Source organism: Amblyraja radiata, chromosome 2 (assembly GCF_010909765.2).
Source record: "Amblyraja radiata isolate CabotCenter1 chromosome 2, sAmbRad1.1.pri, whole genome shotgun sequence".
NCBI classification, from domain to species: domain Eukaryota; kingdom Metazoa; phylum Chordata; class Chondrichthyes; order Rajiformes; family Rajidae; genus Amblyraja; species Amblyraja radiata.
Window position 1 is genome coordinate 22528346 of NC_045957.1, and position 25744 is coordinate 22554089.

Sequence of the window (25744 nt, forward strand, 5' to 3'; positions counted from 1 at the left end):
AGCATCAATAGAATTGGAGAAAACAAGTTTGATTACACAAAAGGGGAAGGATGGAGAGAGGAAAGAATATTTGTGTTAGGGTTGACAATACTTTTGGCACTGTCTGGGTAGTGAATGAACAGGTGTAGGGGGGAGGGGGGACGGGAATTAAAAAGAAACATGCTGGAACTGTGAGAGATAAATGGCGGCAGCTACTGGAAACCTGAAACAAAGATAATGCTGGAAATATCCAGTACAAACATCCCCTGATTTACGTAAGGGTTATGTTCCGTAAACCTTTACGTAAGTTGGAATCATCTTAAAATTACGTAAAGGTAAAGAACTACACTTAATACAAAAAAAAACATGAATAGGTGCTGTTTCGGGTTGGCATCCCTCTTCTGACTGTATCAGTCTACAGAAGGGACCGAAGACGAAACATTACCAATCCTTATTCTCCAGAGATGCTGCCTGACCTGCTGAGTTACTTCAGCGCTTTGGATGGGAAGTCCTTGCCTTCCTCCTGGTGCAGTAACACAGGTCATTGAGAAAACGGAGCTACTTATAGTGAATTATTTGTTTATGTAAGTGTGGTTTATGCAAGTTGCCTGTTGCGTACGTAATTCATCAAATACTAGACGGCACCAATAGCATAACGTCACCTGGATGGCACTCAAACGTACATGTTCCCTTTTTCTTTCTCTGCACCACATTTGTTTTCTCGCCTTTTTTCAATTCTCGTGAAAAGACAAATTTTTTAAACTTGTGAAATGTCAATTTTGTTTCTTTCTCAGGAGTCTTGCCCAACCAGCTGAATGCTTCTAGTATTTTGGGGTTTAATTTCAGATTTCTAATGCCTGCATGTATTAGATTTGTCTTGATCATTCATGTTTGAAAATGAAGGAAAGAGAAAAACTGTCAGCTCACTTGTTAATGTAAAACTGGATGGAAATAGTAGGGATGCAACGAAATATCAGGACAACAGCCATTGAATCCTTACATAATATGAAAACCTGGGATATTAGAAAAAACTAGACCAAGGGGCACCAGTTGGGTCCCGTTCCCTCAATGCGCGGTTGCGGGGGGGGGGGGGAAGGGGAGGGCGGCCTGCGGCACCACGCACGCACGCATGCACGCACGCACACCACACCACACCACACACACACACACACACACACAACTTCCTTGATATTATATTAATATTATCCATTGGCTCATTTTACCCCATCCCTGCCCTCGAGGGGCAGAGAAAGGGAGGAGGGGAGGGGGAGGGAGAGGGCGGACTTGAACTCGGCAAGCGGGCTGCGAGGACGGGGTCGATTACGAGTGGGTGGTGGGCCTCGGCAGCTCTTGGGACCTCTCGCGACCACTGCTGGGCTGCGGACGGTGCGGGACGGTGAAGAATGTTCTGGAAATGAAAGCTCGGCATCACTCGGGTTCCCTCGGGAAACCCCAGTCGAGGCGCGAGCGTACTGCGTGTTCATCGGTTTCAATCCAGAGAACTGGGAGGGGGGGGCTGTGGGCGGGGCGCTGCGCTGCGGACATCCGGCCAAGTGCATGTCGACTGAGTCGGGAGACGACAAAATGACTGCGAGTCGGGGGGGGGGGGGGTTAACGTAACTCGTCAGCGGCTTCAATCCAGAACCCGAGAGACGGAGGGCAGCTGGGCTGTGGACGGCCGGTCGACTGTGAGCAAGACACGACAAAATGACTGCGAGGCGGGGGGGTTAACAGAGCTGCCAAGTAGTACGGATTTTCCATATTTTGTACTGAAATGCGTTCAGAATACGGATGTATGGATTTGTTTTGTAAAATACTGATTTTTTTTTAAATCTGCCCGACTTCCTGTTTCATCTTTCTGCTTAAAAAATGCAAGGATATAAAAAGTCATACTGTACCTCTAAAAATTATAGCAGATTAAATCTTTTAGTATTTTAAATTTCAAGATCTGGATGATTAATTTTGTAAGCTTTGATCTGCCTGACCTGCTACAGGTTTAAACAGCGCTGTCAGTTTAACGCGTGGGAATTGAACAGCGCTATGGGATCTTTAAAAATAATGCTCCCAGCCACAGCGCTATTGCCTTTATACATCGCGCTATGGGTTTACACAGGGAGGGGATAAGAGAGGGAGGGAGAAAAAAATGAAGGAGGGAGGAAGGGTGGGGGAGTAAGAGAGAGACAGAGGGAGGGTGGGAGGGAGAGGGAGGGAGGGAAAGAGAGGAAGGAGGCAGAGCGAGGGAGGGAGAGGGAGGCTTCCAAAATACCTTTTACATCATCATCTGGTGCTTAAAGCAGGAAGCAGCCATTCAAACAGCAGTTTACAAAGATATGGCAATGAATGCACTCTCAAGTAAGGTGCGTAGAAGACACGTCAATTGGTAGCAAAGTTATGCATTCTTGTAATCTTACATGGGTATGACTGCACATAAAAAATAATTTTTCTTTTCAGCGAAATGGAACAGCATAAAAATACTGATTTCCTCAGCAAAATACTGATTTTCGGGTTTTAGAATACTGAAATGCTCTGACAAAACTTGGCAGCTCTGGGTTAACGTAACACGTCAGTGGCTTCAATCCAGAGCCGGGGGGGAGGGGGGGGGGGGGGGCGGCGGGGCTGCGGACGGCCGGCCTGTCGACTGAGCGAGAGGAGCCATTGTGACATCATCAGCTCGTTAGATTTAAAAAAGATCTCAGATTTGTGAAGAATTTGAAGAAATAACTCGGGGGAAATAATGAACCAAATTTTCAGATGAGGTGATTTTTGACATGAGGTAAATCTCTACCGGAATATGTAAAATTTTCACCGTTAGCGCGTCGGGTTTTCGAGGAGATGTGAATCACAGAAAAAGACACAAGCAAACACAAATACATCCACATCCAAGATCAGAGTTTTATAATAATACAGATTATACTGCCATATATAAATATTTGATAGAAAAAGTACAGTTTCATTCAAAATCAGGCATTTTATTGAGCAAATTGAATTTTGCATTTTGAAAATAATTCTGATTGTTGAGTATGCAAGAAGCTAGTGTATAACTAAGCAGGGGTTTTCAAGATCAATCCACTTCCTTGGGGAAATGATTTTTGAGAAATAAAAGAAGCATTCCATTTGACCCTCACATTTATAGCTGTTTTTAGTCTGGAAAGTATTTAAAAGTGATGTCATTCAGAAATGAAAAACAGCCGTATTTGTTATGATTTACATCGAAAATTCAATGTGTATATAATATTTTTTGCTTTCCCAAATACCTCAAAGTAAACATTTTAAAACTGGATTTTTCTTTGTTATAAGAATTCATAATTGCCTACATGTTTCCTTTTGATGTAGAAGTTGCCTAGTAATGGGTAGGGTGACAGGAACAAGAAAGGTGCAAATCAGTGAGGAAACCAGAACAGTTTATTTTTAGAAAGCAAATTACCCAGATATGACATGGTCTGAATAAGGGTCTCGACCCAAAACGTCACCCATTCTTTCTCTCCAGAGATGCTATCAGTCCCGCTGAGTTACTCCAACATTTTGTGCCTGACCCAGATATTTCCTTTGTTTGTACCCTAGAGCAACCAATTTTAATTGGTTATGTCTTCAAATATTATTGGAGCCTTTTTCATAATTTGTTCGTTATTGATTTATGAAACTAGCCTCTGTCTTAATGATGGAATATCCCAAGATATCTAATTGATATTGTAATCTTTGTTTAGATCCACAAGATGGCACTTTAGTGCTGCTTCCATCTGAAACTCAACATTCGTTGGTACAACTTGTATATTTCTTGCCACGTATTTCATCAGAGTTGCTGTCCTGTCTGAGTCGTTGTTGCACTATGGGAAGGTTATCCACCAAACTTGCTATTAATCTAATCCGAATACTGCACACAAGGTAGGTTTCCAAATTTTTATTTATTAAAATTTGCGTTTTCTTCTGAACCACAGAGGCAAAATAATGCTCTTATCTAGAATGTAATACATGTAATCTTGTTAAGTATAATAGAAATGTTTATTTTTGAGTTTCTACTTATTGTCCACAACAAGGCTGTAAAATTATTCAAATTTACAAGTTATAGAGTCGTACAGTACGATTCTTTGACTCTACTTTGACAATCAAATACCCATTTACATATTTATATATGTTCGCAATGCAAGTTAGTAATTTAACTTGGCACGGTGGTGCAGCAGTAGAGTTGCTACCTTACAGCACCAAAGACCTGTGTTTGTTTTTGACTATGGGTGCTGTCGTACGGAGTCTGTACTTTCTCCACATGACCTGCGTGGGTTTTCTCCGGAATCTCTGGTTTCCTCCCACATTCCAAAGACTACAGATTTGTAGGTTAATTGGCTCCGGTAAGTTGTAAAATTGTCCCTAGTATGTAGGATAGTGTTAGTGTAAAAATTGCTGGTCTGCACGGACTTGGTGGACCAAAGGGCCTGTTTCCTCGCTATGTCTCTAAACTAAACTAATCTAGGATATTTTTTTGCTATAATTGAACTAGAGTTGTAACAGGTAAAAATAAAGGTACCCATGTGGAAGAAAATACATTTAAACAGACTCAGCACTTCAACTTCCCCTCCCATTCCGTATCCGACCTTTCTGTTCTGGGCCTCCTCCATGGCCAGAGTGAGTCGCACTGCAAAATGGAGGAGCAGCACCCCATATTTCGCTTGGGTAGTTTACACCCCAGCGGTTTGAACATTGACCTCCAATTTCAGGTAGTCCTTGCTTTATCCCTCCTTACCCTCCCCTTCCCAGCTCTCCCAGGGCCCATTGTCTCCACCTCTTCCTTACTTCATCCCGCCCCCCCCACCCCACATCAGTCTGAAACCCGAAACGTCACCTATTCCTTCGCTCCATAGATGCTGCCTCACCCATTGAGCTTCTCAAGTATTTTTGTCTACCTTTAAACAGAACAACGATGAGTTCGGATAAATTTGTGTTGGCAGTACACAATAATGGGAATTTTTCAATCTAATTTATTATGGCACAGATTATATTTATTCTCACACAGGAACAGAAAACTCTTGAAGTAAATGTCTTAGACTAAAAGCGCATGTTCAATTGTACAGTGGCGCAGCTGGTAGAGCCGCTGCTTCACTGCAGTTTGCCTACCACCACAACAGATCCACAGCTGATGCCATCTTCCTGGCTCTACACCCATCCATGGAACACTTGGATGAGAAAAACATCTATGTCACGACTCCTAGCCATAGACTACAGCTCTGCTTTCAATACCATTTATGCCATCCAATCTCATCTCCAAACCCGTGAAACTTCAGCACTCCCCTCTACAATTGGATTTTCGACTTCCTGAACCAACGGTCCACAATCAGTGAGGATAGATGACATATCATCCTCTACAATAATTCTCAACACTGGTGCCCCTCAAGGATGAGTTCTCGGCTCTCCATTACACTCCTCATGACTGCAACCAAATACCAACTAAATTTACAAGTTGTGTAGGAAGGAACGGCAGATGCTGGTTTAAACTGAGGATAGACACAAAAGGAATAACTAAGCGGGTCTTCAGTCTGAAGAAGGGTCTCGACTTGAAGTGTCATCTATTCCTTTTCTCCAGAAATGGTGTCTAAGCTGCTGAGTTACTCCAGCTTTTTGTATCTATCTTCACTTTACAAGTTTGCAGGCGGCACCACCCTAGTGGGCCGGATACCATATAATGACTAGACAGAGTACCGAAGGAGATTGAGAACCTTGTATCCCGGTGCCAAGATAACAATTAATTGTTAGCAAGACAAAGGAGATTGGTGTGGGCTTCAGGAAGTGAAGTGGTACATGTATCCCGGAATACATCAAAGTAGCGATGAATGAAACCTTCTAGATCTTAAGAATAAATATCACCAACAATTAGCCCTGGACCAGCCACATCGAAGCAATGGCCACGAAAGCACATCAACACCTCTACTTCCTTAGAAGGGTTAGGAAGGTCGGCATGTCCCCAACAACTTTCACAAACTTCTAAATATCTGCCGCAGAAAGCATTTTATCGGGATGCATCACAGCATAGTTTGGGAACATCTCCATCTATGGCTGCAAGAAATTACAAAGAATTGTGGACATAGCCCAGACCATTACGCAAACCAACCTCCTTTCCATTGATTCCATTTGAAGTTCACATTGCCTCGGCAAGGCCACCAGCATAATCGAGGACAAGTCTCACCCCGATTTCTCCCCCTTCCCATTAGGCAAGACGTACAGATGTTTGAAAATGCATACTTCCTGATTCGGGGACAGTTTCTTCACAGCTTTATCAGGCAACTGAACTGTCCTATCACCAACTAGAGAGCAGCCTTGACCTAACATTTACCTCATTGGAGACCTCCGAACTATTGGACTTTGCTGGACTTTATCTTGCATTAAACATTATGCTCTTATTCCTGAATCTGTACACCGTGGACAACTTGATTGTTAGCAAAGTATTTTCGCTGACTGGTTAGCATGCAACAAAAGAGCTTTTTACTGTATCGTGGTACATGTGACACTAATAATAAATTAAACTAAACGATGGAAACAAAAAAGAAACTGTTCGAGGAATTCGGCATATATGATAGAAATAAACAGTCGACATTTCAGGTGAGACCTTTCATTTGGACTATGTCCAGATGAAGGGTCTCTACCTGAAACGTGATTGTCCATTTCTCTCCACGGATGCTGCCTTACCTGCTGAGTTCCTCCAGCAGTTTTTTATTTGCTTTTAAAACCAGCCATTTGTTCTGATTTAACTGATAATTTAATTTAATTAAGCCATTGTGTGCTTTCTTGTTTGATTCAAAGAATATGAAAGGGCTGGGTCATACAGGAGCCAATTTCAGTTGAGATTGTAGAAGTGGTTTGTTAAAAATCTATCAAGATATGGAGCATTGAAAGGAAAGGTTATGGGTTCAATCTCATTCTTGTCAGTCATTTAAAAGAAAATATCCTGTCTGTCTGGATGAACTTCTCCAGCTTCCGTGCTATTTTCAAGGACAATACAATAGACATAACCTTTAAAATTGCCCTTTTTTTCCTCAAAGTGACAATTATGTCATCTCAGTAGATGGTGGCTTTTGACTTTCTGTTTGTGAGCTGGTGAAAGAAATGTGGCAGCAGCTATTCATTTCCCAAATGGGAATTCCTTCTGCCTCCATGGAGAAGAATTTGAGGAGGATGGGGAGTGGATAAAAATAAAGTGAAGGACAGCAGTAAGGTCTATCTTTGATTTTACTTTTGTACCAAAGTTATAAATATATAAATTTACTGCATGTTTTCTTTCTGAACAAAACCAAGAGTAGATAGTAGGATATTTTTGAGTAAAAGAGTAGAATGCAGCATATTTTACAGTTTAGATTTTTTTTTTTTAACAACATGTTTTGTTTATAGTTGATGTTAGGTTTTTCCAGTGCTGTTGACAATGTAATGTTAAAACAATAACATAGCTATTGTATAGGCTATTGGGAAATTGGGTGAATGTTTAGACAATGGAGAAATTTATTGTGATAATCTCTGGAATGGGAGGCTTCAATTATGGGCAGAAATGGGCAGGGCCTTACATCGCTCAGCGCGGCTTTAAGTGGCCGTGGGATTTGCTAGCGCCCGCCGGGGGCTTTGACTTTGACTTCGGGAGAGGAATGGAGAGCAGGAGAGAGACAAGACTTTGCCTTCCATCACAGTGAGGAGAAGATTCACTGTGATGGATGTTTGTGTAAATTGTGTTGGGTGTGTCTTGGTTCTTTTCTTGTATGGCTGCAGAAACCAAATTTCGTTTGAACTTCATGTGGTTCAAATGACAAATAAATGGTATTGTATTGTATTGTAAATGGGAAAAGCAGTTTGATACAAAGATACAATAAGTGGGATTTACTGTTGTTTAAAACTAACTTAGAGTTAAGCTAAATCTAAATGGCGTCAAGTTGGGAAAAGGGGAAGTACAACGGGATCTGGGGATCCTTGTACATCAGTCTATGAAAGTAAGCATGCAGGTACAGCAGGCAGTGAAGAAAGCGAATGGCATGTTGGCCTTTATAACAAGAGGAATCGAATATAGGAGCAAAGAGGTCCTTCTGCAGTTGTACAGAGCCCTAGTGAGACAACACCTGGAGTATTGTGTGCAGTTTTGGTCCCCTAATTTGAGGAAGGACATTCTTGCTATTGAGGGAGTGCAGCGTAGGTTTACAAGGTTAATTCCCGGGATGGCGGGACTGTCATATGCTGAGAGAATGGAGCAGCTGGGCTTGTACACTCTGGAGTTTAGAAGGATGAGAGGGTATCTCATTGAAACATATAAGATTGTTAAGGGCTTGGACACACTAGAGGCAGGAAACATGATCCCAATGCTGGGGGGGTCCAGAGCCAGGGGCCACAGTTTAAGAATAAGGAGTAAGCCATTTAGAACGGAGACGAGGAAACACTTTTTCCCACAGAGAGTGGTGAGTCTGGAATTCTCTGCCTCAGAGGGCGGTGGAGGCAGGTTCTCTGGATACTTTCAAGAGAGAGCTAGATAGGGCTCTTAAAAATAGCAGCGTCAGGGGATATGGGGAGAAGGCAGGAACGGGGTACTGATTTGGGATGATCAGCCATGATCATATTGAATGGTGGTGCTGGCTCGAAGGCCTCCCTGACCTACCCCTGCACCTATTGTCTATTGTAATTGATGGAAAAAGATCCTAGTTTAGTCAAATGGCATGGGTGGGGTGCAGTCTAGATTGCTGAGCAAGGTGGGGGAGATTGTGGATGGGCATGACATAACTTTCCAATCCTTTTTACAAGGGAACTTTGCAGGACTAGTGAGGACAGGAACAGGAAGATAGGACATGCATAGCTGAGGAGTTGGTGCACGGGCAGGGATTCAGTGTTTTGGACCATTGGGATTTCTTCTGGGGCAGAGGTGACCTGTATAAGAGGGGTGGGTTACACTTGAACTATAAGGGAACCAATATCCTGTTGGCAGGTTTGCTAGTACTACTTGGGTAGGTTTAAACTAGATTGGCAGAGTGGCAGGATCCAATGCAAGATTGAGGCAGGCGAGAGGCTGGAACTCAGTATGGAAGGTGATGAAAGAAAGTTCAGTGGACAGGATGGGAAGGAGCATGGCAGGGAGCCGATTGAATTGGATTTATTTAAATGCGAGAGACCTGACGGGAAAGGCGGATGAACTCGGGGTGTGTATAGGTACGTATGACTGGGAGGTTGTAGACATTATGGAAACTTGAGTAAGAGAGGGACAGGACTGGCAGCTTAATGTTCCAGGGTACAGTGGCAGGGATGAGATAGCGGTGAGGGTAAAAGAGGAGGGTGTGTTGCTTTATTCATTAAGGTGAATGTCATGGCAGTAGTCCGAGGTCACATGATCGATGGCTCGTCCAGTGAGGCTATACGGGAGGAACTGAGTAAGAAAAAGGGGATGATTACCTTGTTGGGAGTGTACTGCAGGCTCTCAAATAGTTAACAGGAATTAGGATAATATACCTGGAGATTGCAGGCTAGATGCAAGACTAGTGCAAGAGTGAGAAACATTGACCATTGTATTTTTGGAGATGTTCCTCTGTTATACAGTTTATCGTCAGGGAAGTATTGGTTTAAACCATGCAAGAAGGCACAGTATCACATCAAATAACTTTGAAGGTATTTTGTTTGGATAGTCTGAGAGAAAATCGATAACCAATTAGAATAAGTATGACATTCACAGTAGAATGCACTACTAGAGAATGTGGTAGAATGAGATACAACTATAATAACAAATATGCCGACACAATTCTGATACTGAAAACCTATCAGAGCACAAAGCCAGGACTTTGCACTGCGTTCTTTGTGCTCTGATGGCTTGACTGCTCAATTAGAACTGTAGAAAATTTGGCGTGCTGATAAGTGGTATTTTTGTTCTTGAAATCATTATACAATTGTGTCGCATTCAACAGCGTACTTGCATATTGAAATACAAGACATGTATTTGTAATTTCCTTTGAACTGTGATCTAAAATCTGATGGTTTCTAATTAACCCAGTCATAGAAATTAATTTAAAATGCATTATAACATTTTACCCTGTAGGTGGTAGTATTTTATTCAGCAGCTTTCTTGTCCAACGGGTATTGTGGACAGATTTTCGTGGTTTCCCCCACACAAATCATGAAAGTGAGATCATATTTAAAAGGACAATTTTCTGAGGTTCAAAAAGAGTCTGATGATATCTAAAAGCATGTTTGATCATTTCTGGCAGCTATTTTAATAGCATTGTTTATGCTAACAAGGGACTGGATGTCTTTTCAGCATCCATTTGAGGAACAATGATGACTGGTTCTGCTCAAGGTTTCCTACTGTGATTTGGATACAGGGTTAGGTTATTAACCCAATGTTGGACAGAGGTTGTGCAGGTGTAGTAGTTTGCCGGCCTAATTATAATCAGATAAACTATGCACCAATTAAACTGTGCACTAATTATAATCAGATAAACTATGCACCATCTATCCGCCACAGTGGCTTTTTTCTTGTCAACTTGAGGCTAAATTCATAAGATGTATTTGAGTTTCCTAGACCAATATATTGCGATCATGTGTATTAAGTGTATCATATGTATGTCGACAAGGATGAGGGGGCCAGTTTCCATTCAGATTGACTCTAGGCCTCTGATACGGGTCATCATTTTCAATAAATGTTTTTTTTTTTTTAAATGAAAGATTTCTTAGAAAAAGTGGTCCATCCAGGTCTAACTAAAGAAGTTTAGGATCGTGAAAGAAAAATCTTGTGAAAATGCCTGATTGGAAGAATTTTGGATTATAATGTCTCAAAATATTGATAAAGACAAAGAAAACACTAAATGTGAATAAAGGTGGACGCTATATAAAAAGATTGCGAGCATGACACGAATGCTATGAGAAAGTCCTGACAGATACTGAGAGAAGAGAATTGATAATGGAGAATTAGAAAATTCAATAGACTTTAAACATTTTGTTTCTATCCTCATAATAGAAGGTGCAAAAATCATAACAAAACAATAGGTGACTAAGCGAGTGAAGGAGGTAAAACAATTGAAGAAGTGATCACAGAAAATTATAACTGTGTTTTGCTCAAGATTTCAGCATCTGCCATTCCTTGTGGGTTTTATGTACCTCTGTCATGTTGATACCAAATGTCATGCCAAATAGATGCACACATGAAAAACGCTACATCATGGAACGTATAAAGCCTGGAAAGCTAGAGCACAACACTCTTCATAAGGCCTTTGCCCTTAGTTTAGTTTATTGTTTAGTTTATTGTCACATGTACTGAGGTACAGTGACAAATGTTGTGTGCTTTCCAGCTATACATGATTACAGTCTAGCCATCCACAGTGTACAGATACAGGATAAAGGGAATAACGTTTAATGCAAGATAAATTCTGTTTAAAGAATTCTGTTCAAAGATAATCCGAGGATCTCCAATGAGGTAGATGGTAGCTCAGGACCGCTCTCTGGATGCTGATGGAATGGTTCAGTTGTCTGATAACAGCAGGCAAGGAACTGTCCTTGAATCTGGCGGTGGGTGTTTTTACACTTCTGTACTTCTTGCCTGTTGGGATATGGGGAGAAGATGGACTTTCCGGGGTGAGACTCGTCCTTGATTGTGCTGGTGGCCTTACCGAGGCAACAAGAATTGTAGATGGAGTCAATGGATGGAAGGGTTTTTTTTAAATAAAAAAATGTATTAAATTATTTAAAATAATATTTACTATACAATAAAACAAAACAGAACCCGCCACCATAATACAAGGCAAACAAATATACTAAATAAACTACTATACACCTATGTTACAATCCTTGCCAAGTATGCATTCAACTTGTGCCCAACGCAGTGCCCAGTGGTCCCAGAAAGCTCCCAGGGTGCCCAATGGAAGGAAGGTTGGAGGGGATGATACTATTGAACGGCAAGTTCGAGTCTATAAACAACAGCCTGACGTATGAGCTCTCATATTTAAAGACACTAATGTAATAGTGTCCTAACTCGATGGTTCAATGGTCCTTTATTGCCACGTGTACAGAGGTACAGTGAAATTTGATTTTCCATACATTCATACCAAAAAAGCAACAAGATGCAAAATAACATAAAGATTAAACATAAACAGCCACCACAGCGAGGTGTGAGAATGCCTAGGGCATGCAGCATAAGCGGAGACCCACAGCCCACAGTTCAATGTCCATGTCCACACGCTCCTTCACCGTGATGTGACCAGAGTTTTACCGACCGCTGTCACTCTCTCTGCAATCCCTGTCTGCCCGAACAGTCAGAAAGTCATCCACACTCGCACCAGGCTCCAGGATGTTCTCAAGGAGCGATGTTCCTGCAAACTCCGAGATCACTGCACTCACGGCACTCCCTCCCAGGCAGCACGTCCATCTTGTTTTTTGGCGACCTCACATTCCCCACTGTGATGGAAGGCGAATAACTTTGACCTTCTTCCTCCTTTTCTCCCGCGGTCGGGGCGATCGAAGCCCCCGCATCGGGGCGATCGAGGCTCCCGCGACTGGGGCAGTCGAAGCTCCTGTGGTTGGAGCTCCCGAAGTCGACCCCTTACAAAGGGACCGCCAGCTCCACGATGTTAAGGCCGCAGTGAGGATGGAGATTCGATATGGAAAAAAATCACATCTCCGTGAGGGGAGGAGATTTAAAAAAAGTTTCCCTCAACCCCCCCACACCCCACATAAATATCAAACTAAAGATACATTAAAACATCCAAATAAAAATAGACTAAAAACAACAAAAGAAGAAAAGTACGAGACAGGCTGTTGGCAAGGCTGCCACTTATGGCGTCACCCGGATTCATGGATTCATGTGACAAGTCTCCCTAACTCTTTCTATGTAAAGAAATATAATTACTAGATGGAATTATAAGAATAAAGGCTATAACTTTATGATCATATTTTTTAAATGGATCCATTTTAATTTGGGGGCACTCTCAATTCGTTTCAATCTCAATCACTCTTTATTTTTCAAATATACTTTGAATTGTTTTCTCTTTACTCATCAAAACTACAAGATTAAGGAAAATATATCTGAATACATAGATTTGTAAGTATTTATGTGGAGAATTAAAAAATACAAAGTATTTTATGTCAATTATTTAATTTTAGGTCCTATTTTGGTGGATGGGGTCCTTCACTTCCCAACAGCTTGGTCACTGATGTGGATTACTTCAGTTTTCTGTTTTCTACATTGACAGGTGTGAACAATTTAAATTTATTCTTTTGCATTTAATATTAAAAGTCTTTGTTTCCATTCAAGCGTTCTTCTGCAGTTGCAGACAGAAGAGACTGCAGATGCTGGAATCTTGACAAAAACACACAGTACTGGAGTAACTCAATGGATCAGGTAACATTGGGAAGGGAATGGACATTGGACAAATAAACGGTATTGTATATTGGACATGTTATTCTGGTCGGGGCTCTTCAGATTGAAGAAGGGTCCTGCCTTGAAAAGATGTCCTCCATAGATGTTGCCTGACCATATCTCTCCCCACCCCCAGCATTTTGTGCTTTTCTTTAGTGACTTATTTAAAAAAAAAAAGTATTATTGTTATTATTATTATTATTAAAGCCTCAGTGGTCCAAAAGGATAGAAGTAATTTATGGGTGATCGTTGGTCGGTACAAAATTGTTGGGCAGAAGAGCCTTTTTCCAAGCTGTATCTCTAAACTGGGCAACACAGTGGCGCAGCGGTGGAGTTGCTGCCTTACACCCATTCCTTCTCTCCAGAGATGCTGCCTGTCTTGCTGAGTTACTCCAGCATTTTGTGTCTATCTTTGAAGTTATTTGGAGATGAGTTCTGTGGGGCATAAATAATGGGCCTACCAGGGTCACCTTGTTTGTGAATTTTGGACAGGAGATAGAAGCAGATGGTATGGGGTTGGGGAACGATAAGTTTGGAGGCTGTCGAGGGAAGATGGCCAGAGGTGGTGATATCGGAGAAAATTTAGATATGAGTTAACTTTGGGATACTGTTAGATTCTTTCTAGTGACTGACTTGGAGCTAACAAGGAACTTTTAGTCAAGAAACTATTTATCCTAGTATTGATAATATATGCGTTCAAGAAGGAACTGCAGATGCTGGAAAATCGAAGGTACACAAAAATGCTGGAGAAACTCAACGGGTGCAGCAGCATCTATGGAGCGAAAACGTTGCCTATTTCCTTCGCTCCATAGATGCTGCTGCACCCGCTGAGTTTCTCCAGCATTTTTGTGTACCTTTAATAAATATATGCTCCTGATTCAAGAAAATTGTACTTGAAATTTAGGTGAGGGCTGGTAAGAGTCAAATCTTAAAACTCGAATAAGTGTAAGAATGAAGCCTGCTAAAGTGTAAAATAGTCAAGCAATTCCAACCTATCCATGGCATCAACAATGTGATTAGAAATTCCACAAGATCTGGCTTAATGAGCAGGTTAGAGGCTGGATGTCTTGCATGAATAAATTCCCAAATAACTTGCCAAAATCTTTCCTCCATTAACAAGGCAGTGATCAGGAATTATGTGGACTGGACTTGACTTAACTGGATGAATGTAGATCCAATAACACTCAAGAAATACAAACACCATGCAAGATAAAGCAGCCTGCTTGACGGGCACTACATTCACCTTTCAAAACACTCACTCCTTCCAAAGGATGGCCTTGACTGCAGTGGGTATATGTGCAAAATCCATGATCAGGTTTTACGATTGGAGAGCTAAAGGAATTCTATGCTCAAATATTGCATCATAGAGTTATTTCCCTTGTTTTATTATGGTTATTGATATTTTCATGATGTTAAATTGACTTTGCTTTAATACAGATGTCAAGAATCAAATGTTGAATTGTCATATGTACTGACAAATGGAACAATGACATTCTAGCAGCAGCCTAACAGGCCTGTAAACAACACACAGATAATATATAACAAATAAAAAATCAATAAATTAATAACACCAGTACAAGTACAAAAGTAAACCCGTCGTCCTTGGAGCAACCAAAGACAATCCATAGTTCATAGTTGAGGTTAGTGTTATGCAGAGTTCAAGAGCATGATGGTCATTGGAAGAACAATTTATTGAACCTAGTGGTCATGGTTTTGGATTTGTTTACCACCTTTCTGATAGTAGGAATGAAATGAGAATGTAGGCAGGGTGGTGTGGGCCTTTGATACTGGTAGTCTTCTTGTGGCAGCGCCTCTTATAGATTCCATCAATGGTAGGGATGTCAGCACTTGTGATGGACTGGTCGGTGTCTAACCTCCTTCGTTCCTGCGTGATTGAGTTGCTGAATCAACCCTTGATGCTCACTACTGTATGTATACCTGTAGAGGTTTACGACAGTATTCGTCAACATACCGAGCCTCCTCAATCTTGTAAGGAAGTAGAGGCTCTTAAAGTTGATGAGTTTCTTTTATGATTGCATCATTGTCCTATGCATAAGAGTTTGCTAAATGCAACCACCGTGAGAATTTTGAAGTCTATTTTTAACTTAATTTTCTGCATGATACATCAGAGATAGCATCAGAACAGTCACATTTTATAAATGTGTTTTACTGAGAAGTTTGGTTTACCATGTTTTTCTTTTCTGAACATTTTTATGCATTGCAGGATTCTCAGGAGAAGAGTTGACTTGGCTTCAGAACAGCAGCAGTAATCCTCATATAAGTCAGTCCCAATTTTCATCAATCCATCTTTATGCGACTGACCTAGACCAGTTTGTCCACCACTGGGAGATAACTGAGGTAATGTATTACATTTGCAGTGACGCCTACAGTGGATGACAGCTGTCGGTCTGGATATTGTTGATGTTAAGAGTTGCCATATGGACACTAAAATGTACTGTACATTTATTCAGCAAATTGCATTATACATTATATTATGAACAGTTTGTGTTCTTAAAAAGTTTTGAAGTGATATTTCCTCTGAATCGTGCATGGACTTTTGTCCCCACAATAATCTGTTTTTATCTTGATAAATAATAACATCCTGTAACGTGCATAAATAATTTCTTTAGAACCTGAGCATTTTAAAATAAAATTCATGTTTATATAAATATTGTGTGAATCTTGTAAGATAGGTAAGTGATTTTGAAATTTGATTTTTTTTTTTGCTCAATTAGCAAATGTCCTGAATTTTAACTTTTTATTTTCTTTGCATTAATAATTATGCAATGTGCCACTATGCTGTCTAGCTGTGCTTAATTTTCCCTATTAATTTACTGTACCACTATTATATACGGTGTTATGTGGAGCACTGGTATTTATCCTTCCTCATTTTCTTTTACTCACTCCCTCCCCTGCTTCTGTATCCTGGTGCACCTTTCCTCTACCTAAAATGCTCAAACCAACCATACTACAACCCTTCAAACAGGCATGAACATTGATATATAAGACAGTCAGGAAGTTTATTTGCTTGTTGTTGTTTTGATTGGATTGAACTTAATGTGCTGTGGAGTTAATGCTGAGTATTCCACAGCCTGGGCTGCCAGCTCTGGATTGAACCTCCTGGTTAGGATACACACAGGAATTATGGGTTATTGAGTGGTTGGTATGATTTTGTGCTTGTATCTATGACCATTGTTTGGTTACTCTTTGCGATAACTCTTTCAGTTTTGACATATCCCTAAATGTTGTTGAAGAAGTTATAGTAGCTTCAGATAGATACAAAGTGCTGGATTAACTCAGTGGGTCAACCAGCATCTTTGCACAAAGAGAACGGATGATGTTTCTGGTCAGGACCCTCTTTCAGACTGAAAGTAGAGGGGAGGGAACTGGAAGTAATAAAAGGCCAGAACAAAACAGATGACTAAGATAGGGGGGAGTCCATAATGGCCTATTGTTGACTGGGGAAGAGGTGATAGCCAAGAGATACAAGGAGAAGAGTGGAACTATTAGGCTTCTTTATGAGTTGTCTTGTGTCCACAAAATCTTTACATTTCTGTTTTCAAGACATCACTTTGTAGAGAACAGAACTCCAATCTTAGTGTTCTGTGGAACAGTGCATAACTGTTCTTAACATTTTTGCAATTTTTCTGTTTTAGTCCATTAAACAAACTTTGTGCGTCTTTATTTGCTAAATGAAATGATAGGATTTATTTGGCCACTACGATTGCAAGCAAAAAGTAAAATGTCAATTGAAATTATTTATATGAATATTTCAAGATCTAAGAAGCCCAAATAAATCAAGTAGTGAGAAATATTCTCATTGATAATTAAATATCCGAACCATGACATTCATTTGTTGAATGGCTTACTGAGATAGAGCTTTCCAATTGCAGTCCACATATATTCTTGGCAGCAAAGGCATCTCCAACCAGCACAGCCTGTATTGGAAATTGATTTGCCTTGTGAATGCAAAATAACTGTAACAATAGATTTTTTAAACGTTGCCAGAAAAGTAATGTACTTATTGTTTCTATTTTTAATTTTATGATTGTGAGGAAAAGATCTTTCCTTTGTGCATCAGCCTGTATTACTCTAGCATATACGTGACTGCCAATCAATAGCAATATGGTTAACTCTAAATCAGAACATAAATTGCACACTGAAAAAGCCCTTCTAGCCTGTCAGTTTTGTCAAAACCGCTACAATAGTCTTAATGGATTACTGACCTGAATACATGATTCAGTCATGACAAAGCATATTTTCCAGCAAGGGAAGGTTTGTTTGTTTACTCTGGACAATATACAGGCAATGTCAGATATCAGTATTATAACTTTACAGTCAGGGATTTATAGAACAAAAAATAGGTCATTTGGCTCAGTCGATCATGCCAATCTTTAGATTTATGTTTATTAATGTCACATGAACCATTGTACAGTGAAAAACTTTGTTCTGCATGTTATCTGAACAGAGTAGATATACAATACATAGTGACAACCATTTATTGTTTCATTGGAGGTTGCGGGGTTAAAAGTACATTTTGGTTTTGGTGCACATTTCATATATTTATATTTAGTCTTACAGGGTCTAACCTTGACTAATGATTAGTCCTAAATCGGAGTTGGCTGCCTATGTATAATTTCGATTTTATATTTGGGAAAATAACTTGCATTCATAATGCCATTGTCTACGAGTCCCTTATTTGTTATTTAGTGCATTGATGCTTTATCTTTCAGGTGGCATGCCAATGTTTATCATCAGTACCTTCCAGAATCCAGTGCTGTGATATCCTACAAAGTGCTATCTGCAAACATCTAGTGAGTCTGGGAATTGGTTGAATTATTATGGATGAATAATTGTTTGAGAATGTGTGTGTTTTTTTTTAAGGTGAAGGCCTGAAGAGCATTGTTCTCTTTAGTTCACTGCTGCATCAGACAAGAAGTTTTTTTGTTTTTTTGAATGATGCAATCGCTCAATATTCATTCAATATTAATGTAAAATACTGTTTTTTCTAGCCATCCAAGTATAAAAGAGATATAATGCTGTAACAAGGCAGTTCACACCAGATATCAAGAAAGTCCACACAAGATACTTTTAACAAACGCTGAACATTTTGGGGGCTGGGGGGGGGGGGGGGGGGGGGGGGGGGGGTGAGGGAGTTGCCACAAACTTAATGGATGGCCAAAGACATGCCATGAAAGACAGGAAAGCAAAGGTGAATGGTCAACATGGGAAATGGCTGAAGTTCAATGAACTGTAATGTAAAGAAAACCTAGACCATAGGTAGGAATGTTACAAAATTTTGAGATTTAAAAAATCAAGCCTGTAATTTATCCCATCGGATAATGCATAAAAAGAACTTTAATTTGACACCTAATTCACTTTCATATCTTCAGTATTAAAAAGGTTATGGACATGTTCATACTTGCAAATTAGCATCTTGTTCCCTATTGCTTTTCCATTGACTTAACACAAAAGCTGTGATCGAGGACAGTCAAAAGCCCATAACTGTCTTAAAAATTAAGAGAACTGAATGAAATTTTTAGTTATTATAGATTGAAGTATTCTGAAACAAATATAAAACATCTTACTTGGATGACCTGAAATTAAAGCATATAATTAGTTAGTTACCTAATTGTAGCTAATTACAAAATTGACCGTTGTGACGGAACTAGTAATAAACACCCAGACTGCCTTGAAAATTCAAAAATGTGATATTCTCAAGATCAGAACTTTAATATTATTGTTTTATATGCTGTAAGTCTGTAACAGATAGGTAAATAAATTACAATTTCTAGCAATAGACCAAGTCTTTATGGAGAATATCAGTTGCTAGCTGGTACATTGGCATATCATAATCAGTAGCATCATCATACTCCTCAGATTGTAACCAATAAGCAACTCTGTGCACCTTGTTTTTCCTCAATTTTTCAATTTTGGCATTGTGAACTACGTTTTTGCTCTTCCAACCACGCATGACATGCCTTTCTGCCCACTACTTTCCCATTAAGAATGTCCTGTAGATCATCACATTTGGAGTAGTCCAAATTCGGATAATCTCTGTGAATGCTGTCTAAATCATTCTCTTTTGTTGGGCATTTGGATTGACAATTTTGTATTTCTTCTTCGGAGACATCTGTTTAAAATGTAAAGGAAAAAAAACACTGAACAGCATTAACAGAAACAAGTTATTATTTGCAGTTTTAGAAAAAAGGTAGAAATGATAAAGTTAAACACTATAACAAATAGTAAATGCCCAACAAAAAATTCATTTTCATCAGTTTCATCAAATCAATACATTTCTTAAGAAAAGGCAAAGTTTTTTTAAATAGCCTAAGTATCCAAATAACAAACTAATCCCATTCACACAAGAATTCACAATATAACATGATTTTTAAATCTCACTGTCATGCCAAATGGAATGAATTTAATGTTTAATTCCCATAAATTAATCTAGAAACATCCACTCTCAATATAATCAAAATTATTATTTTTTGCACAATACATGTGACAAAAACTGTTGTGGATATTTAGTATAAAAATATTGATTATGGATAAACAATTACACAAAATATAGACGATTTAGATGCTCTTATGACATGATTGTCCAAAAAAAAAGAATTTAAATCATCTTGCGAGTGGGTGTTTCTGGAATGCGATCGATTGGAACGTTGCCGTTGCCGTGAATTTTAACAATCGACTAGCAGCCCAAGGAAAGACGTGGCCGAATCGTTTGGGGACTAAATAACATTTTCGCATCGTATTATATGTGAAAATCACGACTTACCCTTTGTTTTGTTTCGGCCACTAGGGGGCGCCGCACTGAAGGCAGCCTCTGCCTACAGTCTGTCGTTTTTTTTAAATTTTAGTTTGTCTTAAGTGTGTTTTGGAGTTTCTTTACTTTTTCTATGTGGGGGAGGGGGATAGGGTAAGGGGGAAACCGCTTCCCAGTCGCTTCCTGGCGAGGACGTGACTATTCTCCGAGTAGTGTCCTCGCCCCCCTCCTCGCGGCCTACCATCCCGATTGGAAGGGCCTTTCCTGCCGGGGACCAGACCAAAGCTTCAGCAGCTGAGTCTGGTCCCCTTCAGCAGCTGAGCTGGATTCACCGCGAAGTGGAGCGATGCCTACCTGGATCGCCGTTTGAAGCTCCGGAGTGCTGGGCCCGCTGCTACAACATCGCGGAGCTGAGGTTTGAAGAGCTCCCAATGCGGACGGCGCTGACCTCAACATTGCGGAGTCCCTGGGACCCTTTGCCGAGGGCCGCCAGTGTGAAACTCCGCCCAGCGCGGCCTGTGGACTCTAGGAGCCGCGGAATCCGGTAGGAGGCGGCCGATTCGGAGGTCCAAGCCGCGGAGGTTGTTCTCCCGTTTCGACGTGGGAGTTCCATCATCCCGGCGGGCGGGCCTGAATATCGGGCCGCCCGTAGCGGCGCCTGCGGAGGGCTCGGGAGGCCCCGACCACGGGTGAACATTGAGAACAACAGAGGAAGAGGACTGACTTTGGTGCCTTCCCTCATAGTGGGAAACTTTGATTCTGCTGTGTGGGGATGTTTTATGTTGGACTCTATCGTGTGTTATGTTCTTTATTTTATTTGTATGGCAAAACAAATTTCAGAGTTGCTCTGACAATAAAGTAATATCGTATCCTATATTGCGATCCGTCACGTTGAGGGCGTTCGAAGTGGCTTTACTTTAATCCAACTATTAAATTGTACAGCGATTTATATAAAAACATTTTTTTTTTAAACGGGAATGGAAGTCCGATCGATTTTTCTTCATCGACTAGCAGCCCAAGGAAATCCCTCTCCGACAAGCGATACAAACCTGCATTTTAATCCCGCCCCCCCTCAAAAGCACCGGAGTCGCACACACAGCCAGTGGCGGATCTGCAGCGCCGCTGAAGGTAGGTTTTGTAACATCGCTATCATAGGACTTATTTTGATTTAGAAAGGGAATTTCCGTTTTCTTCAACACTCAAAGTTGCTTGAATTTCACAGGCAGTTTGGGTTGATAGTATAAAGCATAATGGTCATCTATGTATCTGTATTGATGGCACAGTGACACAGCGGTAGAGTTGCTGCCTTATACCACCAGAGACCCGGGTCCAATCCCTACTACGGGTGCAGTCTGTACGGATCCTTCACATTCTCCCTTTGACCGCGTGGGTTTTCTCCCGGTACTCTGGTTTCCTCCCACACTACAAAGATGTGCAAGTTTGTAAGTTAATTGGCTTCTGTAAATTGTCCCTGGTGCTGCGTGGACTCAGTGGCACAAAGGTCCGGTTTTCACGCTGTATCTCTAAGCCTCTTACCCTTCACTTGAACTGAGAGAGGCTAGCTGAGCCACATGAGAGAGTAGTTAAGAGTCAACAACACAACATAAACAGGAAACAAAAATAGCAAATTTACTATCCTGAAGTATTTTGGTGAACTGTATGTAAAAACAAAACCTTTTTTTGATATTGGTATCAGTTTATTATTGTCACAAGTACCGTTAAGGTTTTTATGATACAGTGAAAATCTTTGTTTGCAAATGCAAAAGGGAAAATAAACAGAGTGCAGAATGTAATGTTGCAGCTTCAGAGAAAGTGCAGATGAAACAAAGGGCCGCACTGAGGTAGATTGATAAATCTTGTGCAAGGTCTATTCAAGACTTTGATAACAGTGGGGAAGAATCCGTTCTTGAATCTGGTGGTGTGTGATTTCAAACCTTTGTATCTTTTGCGCCACAGGAGAAGGAAGAAAAAAAGACTGACTGGCACATGAGTTGTCCTTGATCAGTCTGAAGAAGGGTCCCGACCCAAATCGTCGCCTATGCTGCCTGACTCGCTGAGTTACTGCAGCATTTTGTGTGTGTCTGGTTTAAAACCAGCATCTGCAGTTCCTTATTAATGCGTTGTGCTGGATTATGTTGGCTGCTTTCCCAAAACAGTGTGAAGCATAGATGACGGGATGGGGGTATTAGTTGGTTTGATGGACTAAACTGCCTTCACAACACTGCAATTTCTTGCTGTCTTGGCCAGAGCAGTTGCTATGCTGATCTGTGATGTGCTGGATAGGATGCTTTTTATGGTGTGTCTGCAGAAATTGTTAAGCGTCTATGGAGACATGCTGAATTTCCTTAGTCTGAGATAGTCGGGGCATTGGTGTGCTTTCTTGACCGTATCCTCTATATGATTGGGTTATGTCAAATTGTCTGTGAAATTTATACCTAGGAGCTTGAAATTCTCAACCATCTCCATTTTAACACCATTGATGCAGACAAGGGCATGTAATCCACCCCATGTACTGAAGTCAATGACCAGCTCCTTTGTTTTGCTGACATTGAGGAAGAGGTATTGTCTTGAAAATATGCTCCTCTGCTCTGTCTCCTGTCTGTACTTCATTGTGTGAGATCCAGCTTAGATTCAGGTGGTGTCATCTACAAATTTATAAATGGACAAGGAAAGAATTTGGCAGCACAGTCTGGAGTATAGTAAGAGGCGGAGAACTCAGCTATGTGGAGCACTAGTGTTGAGAATTATCGTGGACGATGCTTACTGTGTGCGGTCTATGGATCAAGATGTAAAGGATCCAATTCCAGAGGAGGGTACTGAGTCATAGGTCTACGAGTTATAGTCAACAATTACGAGTCTGATGAAGGTGTCCTTGTTATCCAGGAGAATGTCTGGTCTAAGGAAACTTTTTTTTGCCCTTCTGTTTCCACTTCCGGTGATGGTTTGCATTTGGCTCTGGCCGTTTGAGTCCCTAAACTTGAAGACAATCTTTCCATTGTGTTATTTGCACACTTATCATGTGTAGACCATGTATATATATATTTTCTCAAGGAAGTACTAAATTACTCTCCAATTTTCTTTGCTCTATTCATATTGTACCAGAAACCTGCTTTGTTCAATTTTAGTTTCCTATTTCTGACTATTTATGACAAACTTGTTCTATTTAGCACATAGAAAAAGAAATGGCTGCTGGTTTTATTGAAACTATTTTTTTAAATGATGTACTATGCCTACTTTAAAGAGGGAACCTCTAGTCCCTCAAAGCAACATAACAAATGATACAAGACAAGTGAAAATCTTCTTAAAGTAAGGTAGATAAAAATGCTGGAGAAACTCAGCGGGTGAGGCAGCATCTATGGAGCGATGGAATAGGTGACGTTTTGGGTCGAGACCCTTCTTCAGACAAATTATCGTGTTACAATTTGAGAATATTTTTTGTTAAAATTCATTTTGAAACAAATTTGGCAATTCATATTTTTGCTCTTAATTCTTTTTCAAATGTAATTAAATATTATTATTTTATTTATAGACTATATATCACATCTAATTTTAGATTACCGCAGGCAAATGCTTAAATTAAAAAAGGCTTATTGCAAATTTGTTATCCATTTCTAAAATTATTCAATCAAATTTTTGACCAGGAACTGTAATTAATAGATGTAATGACACTAATAAAATTTTTATTGAGTTATGTTTAGGGCAATTCATTATTAGTGAAAGATAAATGTTTCCACTGTCTTGCATGGAATTCCATTTTTTTATGTTTACTATGAGGTACAACATGTCCTTGTTATTTTAATAGCCAAGTTATAATTCCCTGTAGCTGAAAAAGTATTGAGCGAATAACGTGGAAGGGATAGCCTCAAGCAGAAAGTTGGAGATTTGGATATAATGTAAAAGCAGCTTTCTTAAAGCTTTATCTCCAAAAAACAAACTGTTAAAGTTGTTACAAATTCGAATTCCTATTTGAATGATTTGAAAGTCGTTTAAAAAGTCGATTATTTGGTTATTAAACCTCCACGAATTACGTTCAATGTCCAAAGCATGGCTTGCCTTTAAGATCATACACAGCTCATCTTTTCAAAGCTTCACAGTATTATGAGCAAGAAGTCAGAGCATTGCTTCTTTTTGCTTTCTGAATAAAGTGGAGCTAATTATCTATTTTTCATCACAGTAGAAACTTTTCCGCATAATGAAGAAGCCAGATTCGGAGGCACAGTGCATTTGAGTGTGCAAATTCCACATATAACCTAATCCATTTGTGGCACGGATAGTGTATCTGACCAAAACAAGAGTCTTAAATAGTAGTGGGTGGTGGATTTGGTGTTGTTTGTTGTACCATTTTACTTTTTAAAAACATGCATCGTGAAAATTAAAGTTCCAAAGTATTTCTTCACATTTTTCTTGAATGTTAACTCTGCCAGCTTACCATTACGGCCATCTCGGGTATTAATCAAGTCCGCATTTAATTCTTTCAGCATTTTATTTCTGTTAACATAAAATTAGTTAAGACCAAAGTTGGACCTTTGAAGACCGAAAAAGGTGAATTTATTATGGGGAACAAGGAAATAGCAGATGAGTTGAACAGGTACTTTGGATCTGTCTTCACTAAGGAGGACACAAACAATCTTCCTGATATAGTAGTGCCCAGAGGATCTGGGGTGGCAGAGGAACTGAAGGAAATCCACATTAGGCAGGAAATGGTGTTGGATAGACCAATGGGACTGAAGGCTGATAAATCCCCAGGGCCTGATGGTCTGCATCCCAGGGTACTTAAGGAAGTGGCTCTAGAAATCGCGGATACATTGGTGATAATTGTCCAATGTTCTATAGACTCAGGATCAGTTCCTGTGGATTGGAGGGAGAGAAAATGGGGAATTATAGACCAGTTAGCCTGACATCGGTGGTGGGGAAGATGCTGGAGTCAATTATCAAAGATGAGATAGCCGCACATTTGGATAGCAGTAACAGGATCGGTCTGAGCAGCACGGATTTACGAAGGGAAATCATGCTTAACTAATCTTCTGGAATTTTTTGAAGATGTAACTCAGAAAATGGACAAGGGAGCGCCAGTGGATGTAGTGTACCTGGACTTTCAGAAAGAATTTGATAAGGTCCCACATAGGAGATTAGTGGGCAAAATTAGGGCACATGGTATTGGGGGTAGAGTGCTGACATGGATAGAGAAGTGGTTGGCAGACAGGAAACAAAGAGTGGGGATTAACGGGTCCCTTTCAGAATGGCAGGCAGTGACTAGTGGGGTTCCGCAAGGCTCGGTGCTGGGACAGCAGCTATTTACAATATACATCAATGATTTGGATGAAGTGATTCAAAGTAACATTAGCATATTTGCAGATGGCACAAAGCTGCGTGGCAGTGTGAACTGTGAGGGGGATGCTATGAGAATGCAGGGTGACTTGGACAGGTTGGGGGAGTGGGCAGATGCATGGCAGATGAAATTTAATGCGGATAAATGTGAGGTTATCCACTTTGGTAGCAAAAACAGGAAGGCAGATTACTATCTAAATGGCGTCAAGTTGGGAAAAGGGGAAGTACAACGGGATCTGGGGGTCCTTGTACATCAGTCTATGAAAGTAAGCATGCAGGTACAGCAGGCAGTGAAGAAAGCGAATGGCATGTTGGCC

The 25744-nt window shown here is 40.4% G+C and overlaps 1 protein-coding gene and 1 long non-coding RNA gene across 3 annotated transcripts in view; one reads left to right on the forward strand and one right to left on the reverse strand.

Moving 5' to 3' along the window:
• tex10 (testis expressed 10) overlaps window positions 1–25744 on the forward strand; it is a 51045-nt gene that overhangs the window by 18185 nt on the left and 7116 nt on the right. For both annotated transcript variants that reach the window (XM_033043068.1, XM_033043067.1), the window contains exons 9-12: window positions 3684–3861; window positions 13072–13160; window positions 15552–15685; window positions 18061–18141. In XM_033043068.1, coding sequence (XP_032898959.1) covers window positions 3684–3861; window positions 13072–13160; window positions 15552–15685; window positions 18061–18141 — 482 coding nt within the window. The remainder of the gene's footprint in view (window positions 1–3683; window positions 3862–13071; window positions 13161–15551; window positions 15686–18060; window positions 18142–25744) is intronic.
• On the reverse strand, window positions 1719–24283 carry LOC116987241. The gene is made up of 3 exons (XR_004415673.1): window positions 24272–24283; window positions 16288–16295; window positions 1719–1837 (listed from the first exon to the last, which is right to left on the reverse strand). It is a non-coding gene; the product is annotated as an uncharacterized LOC116987241 (long non-coding RNA).